The 19291-nt window shown below is 39.5% G+C and overlaps 1 protein-coding gene across 1 annotated transcript; it reads right to left on the reverse strand.

Moving 5' to 3' along the window:
* Positions 1–10300: 10300 nt before the first annotated feature.
* LOC149815759 (transcription factor HHO3-like) lies at positions 10301–15622 on the reverse strand. The gene is made up of 6 exons (XM_089990625.1): positions 15368–15622; positions 14121–14232; positions 13577–13824; positions 12303–12549; positions 12105–12181; positions 10301–10582 (listed from the first exon to the last, which is right to left on the reverse strand). Exons 1-6 carry the CDS (start codon positions 15620–15622, stop codon positions 10301–10303), a joined length of 1221 nt encoding a protein of 406 aa, XP_089846751.1.
* Between the last annotated feature and the right edge of the window lie 3669 nt (positions 15623–19291).

Raw genomic sequence — 19291 nt, forward strand, 5'->3', positions numbered from 1 at the left:
TTATGATACATGCATTGATAACTTAATATTTTAATGTGCAAACTATTAATGACACGATACATTCATTTGAAGCATGCTTTCATTATACAATTTTACATAGAAGCCATAATCAAATTGAAAGTAACTACATGCAAGCATGGATACAATTACATCAAACATTGCAATACATCGAAATCATTCATATCAAACATGTACCTGCAACAAACACACTTTAATATTCTACTAACTACTACCATACCTAGCATGAAATCCGTACTCCAAAAATAAGAACACTTCTATTCTCATACATTAAAATCATGCTCAGCATGATCTCCGAACTCTAGCAGCCCTAGATATCAACAACTAAGTGAGTGTGTGAACAATAAAGTGTTACATCTAATAAATTAAATAACATGTGATGCACTTGCATCACTTACTCACCACATGTATTTACTCGATTTACATTATTTTTGTCACTTACCACGGGTGGCTGAGCACAAGCGGGTTCCGTTGAGAAATCTGTAAAAAGCACTGTTTTAAAATTAAGTCACCACCTGCCAAAAAAAAAACGAGGCAAATGAAAACATCTTGTATAGGCCTTGAAAAGCCCAACACCCAATGACCTACCGAAACGCATGGGGTCGACCCCCTACCGGAAAATGCAGGGGTTCGACCCCCTGCCGAAAACGCAGGGGGTCGTTGACCCCCTGCCGGAACGCAGGGGGTCGACCCCCCTGCCGGAACAGCAGGGGGTCGACCCCCTACCAGAACAGTGGGGGGTCGACCCCCTGCAGGAACGCAGGAGGTCGACCCCCTGCCGACAACGCAGGGGCGACCCCCTGCCGGTAACGCAGGGGGTCGACCCCCTGCCGACGGAAGGGTTTACCTGCGTGTCACCGAGCGGCGGCCGGCGAGCGGTGGACGGTGGGGGCCGGAGAGAGGCCAATGGGCGGTGAGAGGAAGAGGACGGCGGGAGGGAGCAGTGTGATGGGTGGGAGCAGTGGAAGAGATAGCGAAACAGGAAAAGAGAAAGAGGGCTGGGATTAGGGATTTACGCGACATTTAGCGATGGAATTATTCTGTCGCTAAGCCGTCGTAAATAAAAAATACGAAAATAGCTATGGAATATATTTTGTCACCATATCCGTCGCTGAATGACAAAAATAGCGACGGAATCGATTACATCGCCAAATTCGTCGCTACATAGCGACGACATTTGCGACGAAACCTATTCAGTCGCTATTTTCGTAAATAGTATTCATTTTAGCAACGGATTTGTTTCTCTCGTTAATACGTCGCTAGTTAGCGACAGAATAAGTCTGTCGCTAACTTCCGTCGCTAATTCCATATTTTCTTGTAGTGTGACGCTTGCGCTCAACAGCACCGTCATAATTTTTAGCAAATTGCTTGAAATTTTTGAAAATGTCGATGACTTTCGACTTTTGTTTTAACAAGCACATCCCAACATACTTTGAATGAGCATCAACAAATGTAATATAATACTTAAAATTATTGCAACTAACAATAGGGGCTAGTCCCCACATATCAAAATAGACACAATCAAATGGACCTTTAATGTTTTGTGAAGTGTCACCAAAGGGAAAGTTGTGGCTCTTACCTTTCCGACACACATCACAAACCTTATTAACATAGTCATGTTCATGCGACAAACCATAAACGTCAATAATTTTTTGAACTAAATCAAGTATTGGTTGACCCAGCCTTTTATGCCACTAATTTGGACTAGCTTTCTCACCAATGTAAGCTGCTACTTTTCTTGTTGATTTCTGCATGTCAAGAGCATAAGGACCATCTATGCTATTTTCTTGAAACACCACTTTCCATGTTTGAAGATCCTTTACATAACAACGATCAACAAAAAATTCAAAGCTTACGTTATTATCCTTTGCAATTTTCTGAATTGATAGCAAGTTCCTAACTATATTTGGCACATGAAGAATTCATTCATCTTAATTTTTTTTTAAAAATTAGAAGAGCCAGTATGTTTAATGAGCAAACCTAATTCATCATCGATTTTCATTGTTTTCAAACCTTGATATTCTTCTTGAATTGAGAGGTTGTTGAGTTCATTGGTTATGTGATGTGTCGCCCCACTATCTGCATTCCAATTCTCATTGCCAACCTGTACTTGCTCAACCATGTGTGGAGGTGTGGAGTAGGCTTGAGGGTTTTGAGACTTATTTGATTTAGGATGAATCATATAACATTAACGGGTTGTATGGCTAGGTTTCTCACAGTATTGACAAACGACTCTAAGTGGTTGCTGCCTGGACCCTCCACTTTGGTCACCTCTACCACTAGATCGACCCCCACGAGAACCTCTTTCACGAAATTTTTGGTGAATGGTAAAATTAGCCGCTAGACTAACACTTTCAGAATTGTGTTCTTCCATATCCTTAAGGCGAGCCTCTTGTATTAACAAGAGGTCATGAGGTTCATTCAACGAAACTCTGGATCAGACCTAGTTTCAAATGGATGTTTTGAAAGTCATGTATTCATTTGGCAGACTCCTAAGAATTTACATAATCAAATCCTCCTTGGCAATAGGTTTTAAAACAATGGTGAATTGATGTGCTATAGATTTTGAACCTTTCTTAAGGTCCTGCAACTCAGCTTTGAGCTGCATAATTCTTGATCGAGAATGTTGTTTGAGTGCATTCCATACTAAGAATGATGAGTTAAGTCCAATAATCTGGGTATAGACATTCTCAGACAAGGATTAAACCATCCAACTGAGTAAAAACTGACCATATCTTAACCATACTCTAGATTGAGAGTAGATCCTTCAATAAATTTTGGTGGAGGTTGTTTTCTGCCATCCACATATCCCATAAGATCATGAGTGATCAGTACGGGGTTGAGTTGAGATTCCCATAATAGGTAATTCTCACCGGTTAACTTGACTATAAGTAAATGATTTGAAAATTGAAAGATTGGGGATCTGTTGTTCATACTCGAGATCATAGTTGTTGGAAATAAAACAACAAACTAGAGAAGAAGATTGTTCTCTAGAATGAAAAACACACAGAAATGGTGCAAGAGAAGAAGAAGGCTACAAAAGGCTTCAATACATTCCAATGACTTGTCAAAATGAGGATACATGGCTGCTATATATATAGCATTCAAGCGTAACCAGAATTTAATTACATAATAAATTCCTACCATCGAAAAACTAAAAGACTATTACATTTTCAAGGAAAAGAAATAAATGAGAGAGGAACCCAAAGAGTTGCATAGAAAACTACAAATAGCTTTAATGTAAAACGAGTTCCCAAAATGAGGAAAGAATACGAAGAGTCTAGCTTATAATTCCAACAAGCCTTAAAGTAAAATGAGTTTCCCAAAAATGAGGGAGGAATACGAAGAGTCTAGCTTATAATTCCAACAGCCCCTCTTAATCTAGACTATAACGACACCTAATTTCTCTCTCAATTTATTGAAAGTTTCATTCTTCAATGCTTTTGTAAAGATATCAGCCACTTGGTCTTGAGTCTTGCAAAACTTGACATTGACATCTCCATCTTTGACCAAGTCTCTAATGAAATGATACTTGATTCGAATATGCTTGCTTTTGCCATGAAAAACTGGATTTTTGGTGAGTGCTATGGCTGAACTATTGTCACAAAACAAAGGAGTGCTCTCCCATTGAGGATGCTTCAGCTCATGAAGAATCCACCTTAGCCAAAGAGCTTGACAACTAGAAAAAGCCAATGAAATATACTCAACTTCAGTTGTGGAGAGAGCAACAACAGCTTGCTTCGTCGATGCCCACGAGATTGCACCTGAGCCAATGTGAAAAACGAAACCTGAAGTGCTTTTACTATCATCTTTATTTCCACCCCAATCACTATCACAAAAACCCACCAATTTTGAATCTTCGACGCATTTATAATGAATTCCATAATTGATAGTGCCACGCACATATCTCAAAATTCTTTTGCCTATGTCCCAATGAGTATTAGAAGGAGATTTCATGAATCTGCTAATCATGCTGACAACAAACATAAGATCAGGTCTTGTAGCGGTCAAGTACATAAGACTACCAACAAGGCTTCTATAGAGAGTTGCATCGATCTTTCTCTCACCATCATTTTTGCTAAGTTTCAGTCCAACTTCCATAGGAGTATTAAGAGGTGTAGCACCCTCCATTCTGAACTTCTTTAATATATTTTCAACATACCTTTTTTGAGATATGAATATTCCATCTTCGGCTTGCTTTACTTCAATGCCCAGAAAAAAATGGAGAAGCCCCATGTCAGTCATTTTGAATTCGTGCATCATATCCTTCTTGAAATTTTCACACATGCTTGCACTAGTGCCGGTAATTAATAAATCATCAACATATAAGCATATGACTAAGAACTCCCCTTGATTGTCTTCTTTGATGAACAGAGTATGCTCAAAAGGACACCGTTTGAATCCATTTCTCAAGAAGTATCCATCAATGCGACTATACCAAGCCCTTGGCGCTTGTTTTAGCCCATATAAAGCCTTCTTTAATCGACACACTTTGTTTTCTTCACCCTTTTTTACATAACCCGGAGGTTGATCAATATACACTTCTTCTTCAAGGAGACCATTCAAGAATGCTGATTTTACATCCATTTGAAAGACCTTCCATTTTCTTTGAGCAGCCAAAGCTAACACCATGCGAATTGTTTCAAGGCGAGCCACAGGAGCAAAAACTTCATTAAAATCAACGCCATACCTTTGCTTGTAACCTTTTACCACCAGTCGAGCTTTGCATTTTTCAACTTCTCCATTTGAGTTGAATTTTGTTTTATATACCCATTTGACGTCAATAGATTTGTGTCCATTTGGGAGCTCAGTCAACTCCCAAGTATGATTTCTTTCAATGGAGTCCATTTCTTGATTCATAGCAATTCTCCACTTCTCTTCTTGAGATGCTTCTTCATAAGTAATTGGATCGGCGTCCGCAAATAAAGCAAAATTCACCAAGTCTTCCTCAAGATTTCTTCTTGTTGTTTCATAAATTTCTTGAAGACTTCTTGTCTTCATAGGAGGAGATTCAGAACTCCTTAAAGATAAGGAAGATGGTGATAAATGTGTAGATGGAGAGGAGAGTGAAGTATCTCCATCACCACTTGGTTCATGACTCTCCTCCTTATTAATGAAATGTGAATTTTCATTTTCATTCTCTCCATCCCAATTCCAAGATTCTTCTTCATTGAATTTTACATCTCTGCTTATGATAATTTTCTTGGTGATTGGATTGTAAAGCTTATAAGCCTTTGAGCATTCACTGTACCCAACAAGGATACATTTTTCAGATTTATCTTCAAGCTTGCTCCTTCGTTCATCGGGAATATGAGAATAACATATGCTGCCAAATACTTTCAAATGAGAAACACATGGTTTTTGCCCACTCCAAGCTTCTTGAGGAGTTAGGTCTTGAACACTTTTAGTGGGGGCACGATTAAAAAGATAGATAGCACATGCCACTTATTCAACCCAGAATATGTTAGGCATACCTTTAGATTTCAACATACTTCTTGCCATCTCCATGATCGTGCAATTCTTCCTTTTCGCAACGCCGTTTTGTTGAGGTGTGTACCGAGTAGTCAACTGATGACGGATGCCCTTCTTTTTCAAGAATTCCTCGAACTCATTTGACATATATTCAGCCCCACGATCAATACACAAGGTTTTAATAGAAAGATCACTTTGCTTTTCAACAAATGTCATAAATTGCTTAAAATATTTGAACACCTCAGATTTTTCTTTTAGAAAATAAACCCATGTCTTTCGACTGAAGTCATCAATGAATGTTAAAAAATAACGATTACCTCCAATAGATGTGGTGCGCATAGGGCCACATAGATCAGAATGAACCAACTAAAGTGGTTTTGATGCTCGCCAAGATTTGCCACTAGGAAAAGAGTCTTTGTGATGTTTTCCAAGAACACAACCTTCACAAATTTTGTCTTGTTGATGAATGTTAGGCATGCCTCTGACCATATGTTTTTTGCACATAAGAGATAATGAACTGAAGTTCAAATGTCCATATCGAAGATGCCACAACCATGATGGATCTTTAATAATAGTATTGAAGCAAGGAAGAGCAGCATTTTGAAATATAAATGGAAACATTTTGTTTTGAGTCATTTTCACCTCGGCTATGAGAGCATTCTTCTTGTCCTTAATTTTACATATTTCTCCTTTGAAATAAAGATCATATCCTTTTAGATTAAGTTGCCCAACACTCAAAAGATTGTGTTTGAGGCCTGGAACATAGAAAACATTGGTGACGTGCTTGCTGCCATGGTTAGTTTTAACAAGAATATCACCACGTCCCTTGACAGCAAGCCTATTATCATCACCTGTTCTAACTTCAGTTTGAACCATTTCATTTAAGTCCACAAATAATTTTTTGTTTCCAGTCATGTGGTTACTACAACTACTACCAATATACCATACTTCATCATGTGTTTCTTCTTTGGCATGCATGAAAGTTACCTCCTTTTGGCTTTCTTCTGCCAATCTCTTTTTACAGAACTTTATGGTGTGACCATACTTCTGACAATGAAAGCATTGAACTTGTGAGAGAGAGCGACCACGACCTCGACCTCTACCTTGACCTCTTCCTCGTATAGAATAAGATGAATCACAAGCATCTTCTTTCGTTTCTTGATTTCTACCACCTCCATATCCTCTTCCTCTTCCTCTTCCTCTTCCTCTTCCTCTTCGTCCTCGAGCACCACCAGGAATAGAGAGTTGTGTCTGAAAAGCTTGTTCGATTGGAGGAGAATCAAATTGCTTTATACGATGTTCATGAGATTGAAGTGATCCCATTAAACTATCAATGAACAAGGTGGATAAGTCTTTGGATTCTTCTATAGCAACAACAATATGTTCAAACTTGCGAGTTAAGCTCCTCAATATTTTTTCAACAACTCTTTGATCTTCAAGTTTTTCACAATTTACTCGCATTTGATTAACAATGGAGAAGACTCGATTGAAAAAAGTTTCAATCGTTTCAGATTCCTTCATTCTTAAAGAATCAAATTCACTTCTTAGAGTTTGTAGTCTCACCATTTTTACCTTGTCTTCTCCTTTGTATATTGTATAGAGAGTATCCCATGCTACCTTTGCCGACTTCGCCGAGGATATCCTTTCGAAAATGGCTTCATCAACTACTTGATAAATATAGAACAAAGCCTTATTGTTCTTCTTCCGGTTTTCCTTCAACTCAGTTTGTTGTCGTTGAGTGATGCCCTCCATATTGTCCATCTCATCGAAGCCACTTTCAACGATGTCCCATAGATCTTGAGAACCAAAGAATGCCTTCATTTGAATACTCCACTTGTTGTAATTTTTTCCAGCAAAGCAAGGAACTTGTGGTTGCACCATATTATTGGAAGTCATCCTAGCTCTGATACCACTATGTTGGAAATAAAACAACAAACTAGAGAAGAAGATTGTTCTCTAGAATGAAAAACACACAGAAATGGTGCAAGAGAAGGAGAAGGCTACAAAAGGCTTCAATACATTCCAATGACTTGTCAAAATGAGGATACATGGCTGCTATATATATAGCATTCAAGCCTAACCAGAATTTAATTACATAATAAATTCCTACCATAGAAAAACTAAAAGACTATTACATTTTCAAGGAAAAGAAATAAATGGGAGAGGAACCCAAAGAGTTGCATAGAAAACTACAAATAGCCTTAATGTAAAATGAGTTCCCAAAATGAGGGAGGAATACGAAGAGTCTATCTTATAATTCCAACAAGCCTTAAAGTAAAATGAGTTTCCCAAAAATGAGGGAGGAATACGAAGAGTCTAGCTTATAATTCCAACAATAGTTGTTGCTGGTGAGGTTGAGTTGGCCGAGGTATTGGAGTTCATTCTTGATTGTGGCTCTGATATGATATAAGAAATGGATGCACGCAATGTCAAACACCAAAGCACAAATTGGAAAAAAAAACATTCACATACAAGAAGACAGAATCATATGTGGTTTGGTCAAGAGACCTACATCCACCGCTCTCTCTTTCACTTGTGTTTTTTTCTTCTTCTTGAGAGGATGCAATGCCATTGCTTAATTTATAGAGTTTATACATAAGGATCCTTATCTTCCAGAGGATCCTTACTTTCCAGCACTTTCTGTGAGTCCGGATCTGGTACCTGAGTAGGACCTTGGACCATATTTCTCACAAGAAGTTCATAATAACTAATCAAACCACATAGATTCTGCCATTCTACCAAGCCAACCAGCTCAGTTCAGACTTTCCCTGGTTGATGCCGAGTGCAACTATCTTAATATATCTACAGTACCAGATGAAGCCTTCAACAACTCAAACCACCTCACTGACTCAAAAGATATAGCATTATTTGACTTCTTACAACTCTAGATATCAGATGTTAACTAGAGTGCTGAGTGAATTCATGTCTATGCATGAAATCGAATATTTGTTCTTTTATCAACGGTTGAGTATTCTTTACTTCACATGCAAGTTAGTTGTCTTAATAACTTCCCTTTCCCTTGAAACATACAATTCAATATTGATTTATTTGCAGTTGAAAATCACTCACAACTATCATGTGCAGAATATTTAGATCAATTCTCTGATTTTTTTTTTCAATGGTCAATAGATCCACCACGTGGCAATGGTATGAAAATTGCCGTCGATTGTTTCTTGTTAGACATGACGCATTGCATTTAACCATGCTTTTATTGGGCATAATGCATTGCATCATATACCTTATGTTATCGAACAACTCTCGTTATCAACACTGTAGATGCTAAGAATTGTGCATCCTTCTGGTACCAAATTGGAATCAAACATAAAAAGAGGCGCCCACAGAGTTTTATGCAGTCGGGCAGGTGGCCAAAGTGTCAGTCCGGCTCCACTCGACTATCTTCATACCCCTCTTAAATCTTATGATACAAGGTTTTTTTGATCAAATCTGACACGCCACATTAGGGGTGTCAATGGGTCGGGTTTGACCCTGACCCGACCCGTACCATACCCCATAGGGTCAAGGTTTGGTGATAAACAAGAAAGTCCGATTAGAATCTGAGTCGGACCCAAAGGGTTCGATTAATATATGGAGCCAGGTATGGTTTGTAAAATTTCATACTAGACCCGGGCCTGACCTGAGTTCTGATGAAGATCCATAATTTTTTAATGTAAAAAAGATAAAAAATATTATTTTACCGAGTATGGTCCAGGTCTGGTTAATGAAATCCTTATAGGATTCAGTTATGGTTTCTCTTTTGGTGAGTCTGATTAAACCTAGGTCCCAACACGGTACAGTCATCTCAAATCAGGTCTGGGTTTGGTTTCACCTGGGTCCGAACCAAACACTACAGGTTGACACCCCTACCATAGATAGATTCAGCATTGTTGATTTAATATGATTCTGCCCTTGATCATAAAATTTTTTAATAAAAAACATTAATTTTTAAATTAAAAGTTTTATATTTTGTCAACCATTGTTTTTTGATTGGCAAAAAAATCCTGCACAGGTCGGATTTTGGATATTTAAATATCAATCTTTACTAAATGAATGATGTAGATCACATACATGGAGCCCGATTTGATCAAAACAAGTTGCATCAATGAAATCCCAAGGAGGAGTATGAAGATAGGGATGACATAGGGGGCGAGTGAAACCGATTCGCCGTAAGTACAACGGGTCCATTCAGCATGGCTAGATCACCTGACTCCGACCCGATTTCTCCGATCGTAACAAATCAAAACATAAAACGATTTAAAGAAACAAAAAAATTGAGCATCACATCTCACTCGGTGAACGCAAACAGCATTCCCTCAGTCAGAACATAGGCTCCTCTTGAAAAGATAAACACAAGTGAGTTCTCATTCATGTAAAGGTCAAAATTAAACATGGTCAACAGTTTCATATAAAATTCCTGTTCATGTCATATGTTATGGACTAGGCCATATATGGGTTCAAACCCATTGATTGTCCATGTCCAAATTCTTGATTTATTGCACTACCTCTAGGAGCAAAATCTGATACAGATATTGGTTACAAAAAGTACAAGGCCACTGTAATATGATGTATATGTTTGCATGCATCAAAGTGTATGTGTGTATAGTTCACAAAGCAAGGGAGCTGGTAGGAGAGCAGTTACAGTCATACGGTATATAACTAATCTTCAGTTATCTTCCATCTCCACCGCACATAGCTTGGAATGTGTGAGATGCATGGTGGTGATGGAATATGACCAGTATGATGATATTTTCTCTCAGCTAGTAGTGCGCCAAAGTAGGTGAGGAACTCGCATATCCTCACCAAGGCTCTGAGCTCACCGATTACCATTTCCACCATTACCCTTTCTATCTGATGGCAAGGGAGATTGCTGCTGTAGATGTTTCTTGTGCTTTGGCAATGGTGTTACTGGTGCTACTGATGGTGCTGTAGTCGTTGTCATAGGTGCAAAGATGGTGGCAACTGCTCCTTCAGTTGCTTGGCCAGAAGATGCGGCTGCAGTGTATTCTGGTGCAACCCAGATGCCACCCACCAAAACAAACTGTGTCGGCTGCGAGTTGCTCGTACTCGGCAGGCGCCTTGTATGTAAACGATATTTCTGTTGATACAATAGTAATCAGTAACTTCCTAGAATTAAACACCAACTAAACCTTCAAAACAAGATTTCTTAGTTCTTAACATGGTCATATCTTTCAACTTACTCCCTGATGCCAGTTTTACAATGGTAAAATTAAACACCAACTAAACCTTCAAAAGAAGTTTTTTTAGTTCTTAACATGGTCATATCTTTCAACTTACTCCTTGATGTCAGTTTTACATCAACCTTTTTTTTCCGGTTAGACACGAAAAACCTGGTTCAAGTCGGAGATTCGAGTCCAAATCCGTTTTACTGCCTGTAAAAACTCCTCAATGTGATTGCACATTTTAAGTGTGCTGCTGCACCAGATCACACACTAAAAGTGTACAATCACATTGCACATGATCCTTCCTCTCCCGCCCCTAGGGTACATCCCAGCTTGTTTCCACTGACGTAAGGGATACCACCCCTCAGGCTAGTAGATTTCGATCCTTGGCTGTCCAGTGAGAGGTGATGACTTTTGGACGCCACTAGCCAGAGGGTGGAACCCTTTTGGGCAATCTTTTTCTCATCAAGCTACCGCACAAATAAAGGCAAACACGCCAGCCAGTGCTTGCACACACACACACATAAATTTATGGAGAGGAATTAGGTTAAAAGTTACTGTTTATCCTTCAAAAACTAAGTTTCATCCACACACAAAATTATGGAGGAGAATTAGGTTAAAAGTTGGTGTTTATCCTTCAAAAAGGAAGAACATTTCAGTGGCAAAGACTTTCTTGACCAGACCATATAGCCAAGCGCATGTATTAATAACATTATCCTGCAGTTTGCCATAACAATGTTTACACATAGAAAATTGAAAGGTTTCTTCCACCTCTTATTTAAAATTGTTATATTTGGTCTTAGATATCTCGAACGATTCACCACATCACAGTTTTGTTTTTTATTAATATTAAACTACACCCGCGTAAACATATATAAAAAGCTTCATGAAAATCGTGCATGTTGTTTATATATGAATGTTATATAAAGCGGTATTTTCAAGAAGTAATATATGGTCATGTCGACCTTACTGACCGTGCGAGTTAGAAATCATAGGTTGTGTTGATTGAATTGAGACTCATACACGGTTCACATGCTAATCACCGACTCCTGGTTGTGTTATTTTAATGTCAAAACACCATTTGATTAGTGGAGAAAATATTGCACATTCTATGCCGCTGATTTTTCATGGCTCATAAAATCATGCCTACATGTTATAATTGGACGATTCATGAGTCGATTACCACTAACCAATCCATGCATATCACATTTGTAAGATTAGTTTCTTGAAAAATGATAAAATGAATTAAAAAAAAATACATTTAGAGGTCTAGCGACTTGACCCCATATATATATATATATATATATATATATATATATATATATATATATATATATATATATATATATATATATATATATATATATATATATAGAGAGAGAGAGAGAGAGAGAGAGAGAGAGAGAGAGAGAGAGAGAGAGAGAGAGAGAGAGAGACCTGTAGATGGCTCTTGATTTCATCATTGGTGAGGCCATCTACGTTCATTAATTCTCTTATTTGCTTTGGCGTTGCAGCTGTGAAAAAAAAATCATGTTTAGTATCTAAATTTAACATCCCAGAAGGAGAAGAAACTTAATCCAAGATCAAAACTAAAATAAATAAATAACAAAAAAAAAGTTGGTAAAGATGACAGACCATAGGAGCCACCAAGTTGTTGAAGAGCATGAAGGAACCGGTGGTTCAGTTCAGGTGACCAACATCTCCTTGCCTTCTTCTGCGGCTGTCCTTCTTTCTCTTCGTCTCCAGTCGTTGAGCTTGACGCTACAGTGGCTGCAGGAGCAGCGGCAGTGGCAGGTGGAGTTCTCTTTGATTTACAGGAAGGATGGGAAGCACCTCTCTTATTTGTCTCTGGACTCGATGATTTTCTACTTGAGTCCACACCCTTCATCCAAAAATATAGGAAAAGATCTTCAATATGGAGCTTAATTTCAAAGGTTTTCCCATCATTCAAAAATTTAAGCTAAATCCAAGCCCTCCTGCCCGGCCGTGCTGCCCGTTTTCCTTTAATGGTGCGAGCTTTTTACAAAAATCACTCAACATACTAGCGATTTTTGAAGTATCACTAACCATTATCTGAAGTAAATTAATGACTATGAATGAATGAAAGTTCATATTTTGTTAAGATAGGGTAAATAAGAGGAAAGTGATATTGGTGGTGTTTTTTCAGTTCCTAGATTTCCTTCAAAAGTTCTTCCAAATGAAACTTTAGAAGGCCTAACTGAAGCCTTAAAGCCCAACATAAAGGCTTCTTGGTTTCTTGATTAATAGCATCAGAAGCGGGAAAGGAAATAAATTCGTCTTCAATTCCCAAGTTCATTGGTTTCCAACGTGGAGAACTAAAGATCATACCTAATAAGAATAAGCATTTATTAGGACCACCCATCATTGAGACGATGATGAAGATTTTATTTTCTGTTTATTGCACGGACGAAATGGAATAAGAAGCTTTTCTTCTTTCCCTAGAATTAAACCCTTTCTCAATTAATGATTAGTATATCCAAAACCTTGAACTCCAAAGAGAGAGAGAGAGAGAGAGAGAGAGAGTCCCAAGATCAGATCTAGTGACTGCCTTGCTAGGTAACCGGTCCGATCACTAGATCATGAGAGAGAGTCTCTAGTTCCTAAAAGTCACTTCAATTGCACACACTTGAACAGAATTGGTGTCATCAATGCCCAAGACCCCTAAAATTCATTTCACATCCTTCTTTTTGAACATAATCCATGTCCTAAAATCTCTGTTGCATTTACCAATTGCAGCATTTTAAGTTTTCCTGTCAGACTTACCCAATATGGGTTTAGACCATCAGGAGTTGGATTTTTTCATAGAATCTCTCACCTATTATTATCATTCAACTCCCAATATCATGATATGAAATCATGAAAACCACATCAAGATTAAAGGAAAGCACCTCTTTTAACGGAGTCTCCACATCCTGATTCCATAGTTGAACAGATCTTAACCAGTCAGGCTTCTTGTCCTTGTCATGACACCCATCTGTTTTATCATCTTCCTTGTGATTCTGCTGCTGGGTATCATCTGAATCCATCTTGATGGGCATGAACTCTTCTAGAACAGGGCCTTCACTGCACGTTTCTTCAGATTCAGACGGGCCACCTGTTATTTCTGTTGCCATTTGTTGTCTGCATGCATCAATGACTATACCACAAGGAAACAAACAAACATCAGAAACTACGAATTTGCAATAATCTAGAGAAACCCCACCCTCACGATAAAGGAGGAAATTTTGACATGGGTAATCGTAAAAAATCATATAGAAAGAATACTAAAAATCATGATAAAAAAGAGAAAAACATTACATGGGTAATCATCACAAAAATTGATTAAAAAAAACTAAGCCTTTTGAAATCACAAACTAGAAAAGCCAACCCCACAGCCTAAGGAGGAAAATGTAAATCTTAGGTATTTTGTACACAAGAGAGCGAGAGAGAAACCTTGGGTGACAAGTTGGAGAGAGAGAGGGAGCTCTCTTTGGAAAACCTGGATTTTCTTGAGCTCTTCCTCTAGAGCCTCCATGTACTCCTGGCACCTACCCACCTCCATTTCCTCTCAAAACATAAACCAAGAAACGAACACCAAGGATTTAGTGAAGACAAAGGAAGCCAATAAAGAAGAAGATTCACTGGTCTCTCATCAAAAGTAGAAAGAGAATGAGAATGAAAGAGAAAGAGGGAGACATCAAGGTTCCATGATAAAAAGATGAGGCATGGATCGAGAAGACAAAGAAGTCACAAGTGAAGAACCCGTCAGAGAGAAAAAATCATGAATCAGGAGAAGGGAATATGGGAATCTCGGTAATGGAGGCCAAGTCCTTTCTTTCTTCTTCTTGCGGTTAGAGAGAGAGAGAGACAATGGAATCCGAGAATGGTGGGGGAGGGTGAACTCGGGGTCGAATCGTCGCGTACAAGAGGAATCCGGATGGGATATTACAAGAGTATTCCATGCCGATCCCCTCATCATGCCCATCTGGTGATGACGTCATCTCATGGGTCAGCCTGACCCCGAAAGTAGAGAGGGAAGGGAGAGGAGAGATGCCAGACCTGAGCACATAGACTCCGGATTCTGGACTTGAGCAGCTAGAGAGAAAAAGTAGAAATAGTAGCAGCACTCCGGATACTAGGCCTGGGTAGGGATGGCAGTGGACTGGGGCGGGGACGGGGACAGCCATCTCAAAAATTCAACCTCCATCCCCGTGTGTGTGGTGGTGGGGGGGGGGGGGGGGCGACTTTGAACCTACACCCCCGCCCCGTCTCAAAATACTAATCCCTGTCTCCACCCCCGCCTTGTCCCCCATCTCCGCCGTTTTAGTTGAAGTGTTAAGAGTCAACAGAAGAGAACAATGTGTTGGGTATAACTTGCAATTTTTTCATGTGATTAACTGACTCATCGTAAGGAGATCTGATCCCGTTCTTAAGCCCCTTGTCTTCACAGATTTTTTAGCATAATCGTGATCAACAGGAACAATGCTCCCGTGAAAGAAGAAGAAGACACACACATAGTGATGTCATTGCAAATTTGGAGGAAATTTATTTCTTCGTCATGAAACTACGCAACAATCAGATATATTGGTAGAGAAACTTGGTTTTGCCCAAAAAAGGAATATCAATAGCATGAATCCCAAAAAAAAATGTAGAAACGTGAATCGAAAAGAGGGCACTGGGAGCATCGGAAGTGTATGTACCTCAGGGGCTGGAGGTGGGTCGTGCATTTGAGTTGTGGAGATGTATCTGTGCTCCTCCAAGGTAATGGCGGCGGCCAAGATTCCTCCCAATGTTGCACCAACAAGACGCTTCTGAATGTGCGTCCCATTGTGAGAAGCGAGATGAGGATTAATAGCATGAGACATAAAAGGGGAAAGAATGGAGACAACCGTTAACGAAGGATGGATCATGGAAGAACAAGTTTGAGGCTTTACCTGTGTGATCACGCTAAACATGGCGGGCAGAGAGAAGACTTTTGGGTGGATGGAACGGTGGTGGCAGAGTTTATCTAAGGCAGACCAAACTCAACTCCTCGAACCCCAAATCGCGGGGAGTCCGCAAGGCCCTTCATAGGCTAAACAGATTAGAATTGGGATCCAGATTGGATAGGGGTAGTGGCTTACCAAAAATCCCGACGTCGGTGGTGGATATGCAGGGGAACGCAATGGTAGAGGTGGCCAACACAGTGACCGGCCGCAATGGGTGGTGGTTGCCTCTGGTCGATGCTCGGATAGAGGGGAATGCGGCGACATATCAGAGAGGGGAGAAGAAGAAAGAAGGGGAAGAAGAAAAAGAAGGTGAGGAAGATGGGAAGAGGAGGGGCGTCGGCGATGGCCGACGTTCGGTGGTTGATGACGGCTCGGCTCCAGCGAGGAGAAGGGAAAGAGACGATGGCGACGGCTCCGACTGATAAAATAGGGTTAGGGTTAGTAAAAGAATATAAAATATGAAGGGACAGGGTGGGGCGGGGGAAAGGGTCGGTCCATCCCCGCCTCCATCCCCGCAGAGAGATGAATTTTAACCTTCATCCCCGCCTCCATCCACATTTCATGCCCTCCATCCATGGTCCAAACGGGGCAAGGCGGGGCTCCGCTTTCCCCAGGTCCACTGCCATCCCTAGGCCTGGGCAGCTAGAGAGAGAAATATGAGTCGGGATACCAGACCCAACATGTTATTTTTTCATGAGGGACGAATAAAAAGAGACCTGGTCCCACTACGCCATGTGCTTTTTCAACTGTGTAAAACCATGGAACATCCCTCAACCCCTAGGGAGACACCTTGCTACACCTTAGTTCTTGGGATTCTAACTAAGGGTAAGGAGATATTCTCTATCCACGAGCTTGAGATTATGAGGGCAACCCATGGGGTCTTGGACCTTGACTAAGTGAACAACATGAACCATAGGATTTTTCGGTGAGTCAACTCAAGTCATCTTGGATTAGAACTCTTCTGAATTAAAATAATAGGTAAACTCGTTTTTATTATAAAAATTACTTGATTCTTGTGTAAAATTGATTTGACTCAGTATAATCATGAATCACGAGTAACTCAGTCAAGTAAAAAAAACATTAACTCAGCTACAAAATAACCAAGATTTAATAGAATCGGTTAAGTCACAAGCGGATATGACTCAACCAATTCAGCCTATAGGTTTTGAGAAAAAAAATTAAAGAAAAGTGCAAAGGGGTAGGGTTTCGTTCTTACCTCCTTTAGACTTTCATCCTTCCATCAAAAAGTGACCCAGTTGTCACGGTCTTTTTGCTAAGGATTGTGTGGCGCCTAGAATGCGGACTAGGCAAGACTGAAGAGCAGAAAAAGCGCATAGGAGCAACGCGAGGTGATGCGTTGAGAGACGACACCAAGGAGCGAAAGCAAAGTGTGAGCGGTAACTCTTCAAGGCCACCACGTAGAAGTGGATGTCCAATCAATGCTCACAACACTTTGAAGGCAGATATCGAGGGCCACCGTATAGGAATGGATGCCCAATCAATGCTCATAGCACTTGGGGGCCCAACGAAGCTAGAGGCTCATGGGTAAGCAACAACTCAGTAAGGATGGCCACATGCTTGCTACAAAGGCAAGCAGTGTAGCAGACAATCATCAATGAGCATGAGCAACCTGCAAGCAAACAAGCAAGCACACAAGATGGTGCGTCAAAGCACCAAGTAAGCAACCAAAAAGGGAATTAAGCAAGATAAAATTATTGATGAAGTCAAAGAATGACGATTGCACGAAGAAATATGTTGGAAGCAAAAGTAAAAATTCATTAGCTAAAGCATGAGGACTCAAACACAAAGTACTTTCACATTTCAGATTCATCTCGTAGAAGAGCAAATCTACTGCCACATTTAATTATTGAAGGATGGTTGTGGGAAGGAGATGAAATTGTTATCAAAGCTAAAATTTATTTCCAAAGACAGTTTTCTTTTTTACATATTAATATGTTTAATATGCAAGGCATGGGGTTTATGCAACTAGCATAAACTTGTTAGAACAAAACTTTTCTATAAAGAAAATGAGAAAGTCGACGTGGGACCTACCTCGTGGAAAAACTTCATAGCCAAACGGTCTCCTAGTAGAGTTCTTTCAAACAACATGGGAGCAGTGCAATCAAGTCATCATTGCAGTCATGCATGAATTTCACGATTTCAGCCAATCTACGCTTATTCTTGTTCCCAACGAGCAAGGAGCTCATGACATAAGCAAATTTCAGCCAATCTCTCTTATTGAAACTCCTCTAAAAATCATCACAAAAGCCTTTTCTATAAAATTTAAGGGCTTCATATGTCGAATACCTGATTCTCATTGTGAAAAACACCCAAACACAAGTTTCATCTTGTAGTGGGACCCACCCCTAAGATGTCACATCAACATTTATAATATCCTTAGCTAAGTATAGTATTTGGTGTGGGGCACCACCTCATTCCGCATTTGGGACCTAGATCAAATAAAGCACCCAACGAATCAGACCCGAATCCAAGAAAGTGGACTAATTCGAACCTAGGTCCACTCAAAGGATGACTGGCCTTATGGGGCACATTAGAGAGGTTGATCTCCCCTCTTGAAGAGGCCTTCTAGGCCCTCAAAAAATATATAGACCCTTGAGCTTTTCTCCTTTATGGCCTTGGAGCCCAAGAGCCTCATGTATTAATGAGTTTCATTAGTGAAATTAAGTAGTGCTTAGAGTAGTAATTTATTTATTTTTAAATTGCTTTTATGTGTAAGAGCTCTTTTGGTCTATAAAAATGGTTCACTTTGGAGTTTTGAGATATGAAATGAATTAGAAGCTTTCCTTTTAAATTTGTCTCTCTCTCTAAGTCATCTATTTCTCTTGTAGATCTCTCTTTCTTATCCTTACCTCTTTGAGTCCCTACCTTATTGACTCATTCAACCTATCTTGGGTTCTTCTTCTTGTTACTAAGGTGGTTCCAATCTATCAAAGATATGAAATTTGTCTAAGTGTTAAGTAGAATCAATTCTACTTAGTACTTGTGTGGATTGCAACAACTATCTCGTAAAAGCAAACCATCCCTATATCAAGCGAGGTTAATAAGCTTGCCCGAACAGATGAGACATCTTCTAAGTTTTAGTACAACTTTTCCAAACAAAATTAACCCTCCTTAGAAATAACTTTTCTCTCAAACCTCACCTAGACTCAACCTACAAAATTAACTTTAGACACCCCTACGTATCCTTAATCAATTCACCAAATCTTAGATCCTAATTATTTTTCTTTATGAGAATTAAATCCAACACCAAAACCTGTTCTGCACAAAACACAGTCTAGAAACAGACCTAATCCGAACTCGTGTCTTGACTTTTCATATTTTTAATTACCAAACCAGACTTGACCCAAACAATCAAATTTTAACCGGACCTTTTTCAACCCGTTCATAGCCTAACCTTATTTTCTATGATTTTTTTTTATTTTTTTTCTTAAAAAAATTATTCACTCTCTTAGAGCCTGTCAAAAACTAAATAGAATCAAGTTTCTAAACAAACCCAGAACTTCTCAGAATTTCATCTCTACAAACCCGAATCTCCGGACCCTCAAATTTTAACCCAAGCTTTCCTGACATCTCTTGAGCGTTCTCCTATTTTGTCAGCATTTATTGTGTTGTATT

Source organism: Nuphar pumila, chromosome 15 (genome assembly GCF_984573655.1).
Source record: "Nuphar pumila chromosome 15, dmNupPumi1.hap1.1, whole genome shotgun sequence".
Classification (NCBI taxonomy): Eukaryota; Viridiplantae; Streptophyta; class Magnoliopsida; order Nymphaeales; family Nymphaeaceae; genus Nuphar; species Nuphar pumila.